Here is a 1,386-nt window from a genome sequence, read left to right as displayed (position 1 = left end):
ATTGAATCGTGAATAGGCGACATTTTAGAATTTACGGGAGCTCAGGATTTACTGATGCATTCTTTGTTATAGCCCAAATCCTGCCAAAATCTTGCTTAAAACCAGCTGCCATACAACCCCTAAGATGTTGTTTGGCAACAAGTGAGATCTAAAATATCTGGATTTCGTAAATCTCAATTTACTAAATCTTGAATGGGTTAAATTCAGAAAAATGTCTAATAACGGATTTATTAAATATTGTAAATCCAATAAAACTGTTTCGTGATTTCTGAAAGGATTTAAGAAGTTGTTATGGCTCCCTTGAAGTTCAATCCATCGATTTTTGTGCTTTAGTAAATTTGGGATTTTCAAGTAAAATCCAAGGAATCCGAATTCACGGCATCCAGGGATTATTTTGTTCAAAATAACTATCTAGCAGGATTTCACTTAAATCTGGCATAAATCCTAAGTTAAATATACTATCAAACAGCCCGTGTTAAACATGTAAACTCATATGAATTGTATGGTATGTTTCTAAATCGCGACCCCAAAAAGAAAAAAAAAACAAGACCCTTTCCATAAAGATCACGTTATTAATGCCATATCAACAATTCTGGACAACTATTTGAATCTCTAATCTCCATTCCAGTGCTTAGTGTTGCATATCATATCACCTTAAAAGAACATTATCAAACCAATAATAAAATCAATTAAGCATTTATATTACAAAACCAACAAGATTAATAGGCACGGTGTAATAATCCTGAAACTGCTATAAGCGATATAAAAGATCAAAGATCATACCTAATGCCCGCGACATCGCCAGGATTCCCTGCACCCTAGCTCCGTTCACATAGATCACCCGCCCACCAACTGCTTCAATTCTGGCCAATTCATCCGGCCGATCAGGCTGCAACGTAAATAATACTTCATAATCCTTAATCAAAGCTCCCAGGACCAAATAAATTAAATCGAACCTAATTATTCATTCTTAAACCTTGATTAGGTAATTAAGCACGCTGTCAGTATCAGACTTTCCACCTAACAGACAGGTATACACTCACCCTTGCTTTTATTGGACCACGTGTTTCAACAAATTTTTAAACGTGTCTCAAATATATATTTTTTTCGGGAAAGTTGAATACGAGAGCACTTATTTGATCCAGACGCGGGGTTCGATCCAAACCCTCGGAAGAAATAATTACGTAACGGAATCTCCTCCTGCCAAGTTCCAACAGAAAACAAATACGTGGCCAGCGTTCATAGCTAGAACGTACAGTGGTCCACCACCGAAGAATACAGACATAACCCCCAGATAAAAAGAATTTACGAGGTTGCCACTAACCTTATGGTCGATAGAGAGCGGCACCGTCCGCCCCCCGCGGCTGAGAACCGCCCGTGAGTCGA

General features: G+C 38.0%; 1 protein-coding gene across 1 annotated transcript in view; it reads right to left on the bottom strand.

Moving 5' to 3' along the window:
• Positions 1 to 358: 358 nt before the first annotated feature.
• Positions 359 to 1,386, bottom strand: part of LOC110033438 (probable protein phosphatase 2C 75) — a 2,507-nt gene continuing 1,479 nt past the window's right edge. The window contains exons 3-5 of the mRNA XM_020737449.1: positions 1,325 to 1,379; positions 784 to 889; positions 359 to 653 (exon numbers count right to left, since the gene is read on the bottom strand). Of these exons, the coding sequence (XP_020593108.1) occupies positions 613 to 653; positions 784 to 889; positions 1,325 to 1,379 (202 nt within the window). The 3' untranslated portion in view covers positions 359 to 612. The remainder of the gene's footprint in view (positions 654 to 783; positions 890 to 1,324; positions 1,380 to 1,386) is intronic.

Source organism: Phalaenopsis equestris, unplaced genomic scaffold, assembly GCF_001263595.1.
Source record: "Phalaenopsis equestris unplaced genomic scaffold, ASM126359v1 Scaffold000002, whole genome shotgun sequence".
Taxonomy (NCBI): domain Eukaryota; kingdom Viridiplantae; phylum Streptophyta; class Magnoliopsida; order Asparagales; family Orchidaceae; genus Phalaenopsis; species Phalaenopsis equestris.
This window is presented reverse-complemented; position numbering and strand designations above follow the sequence as displayed.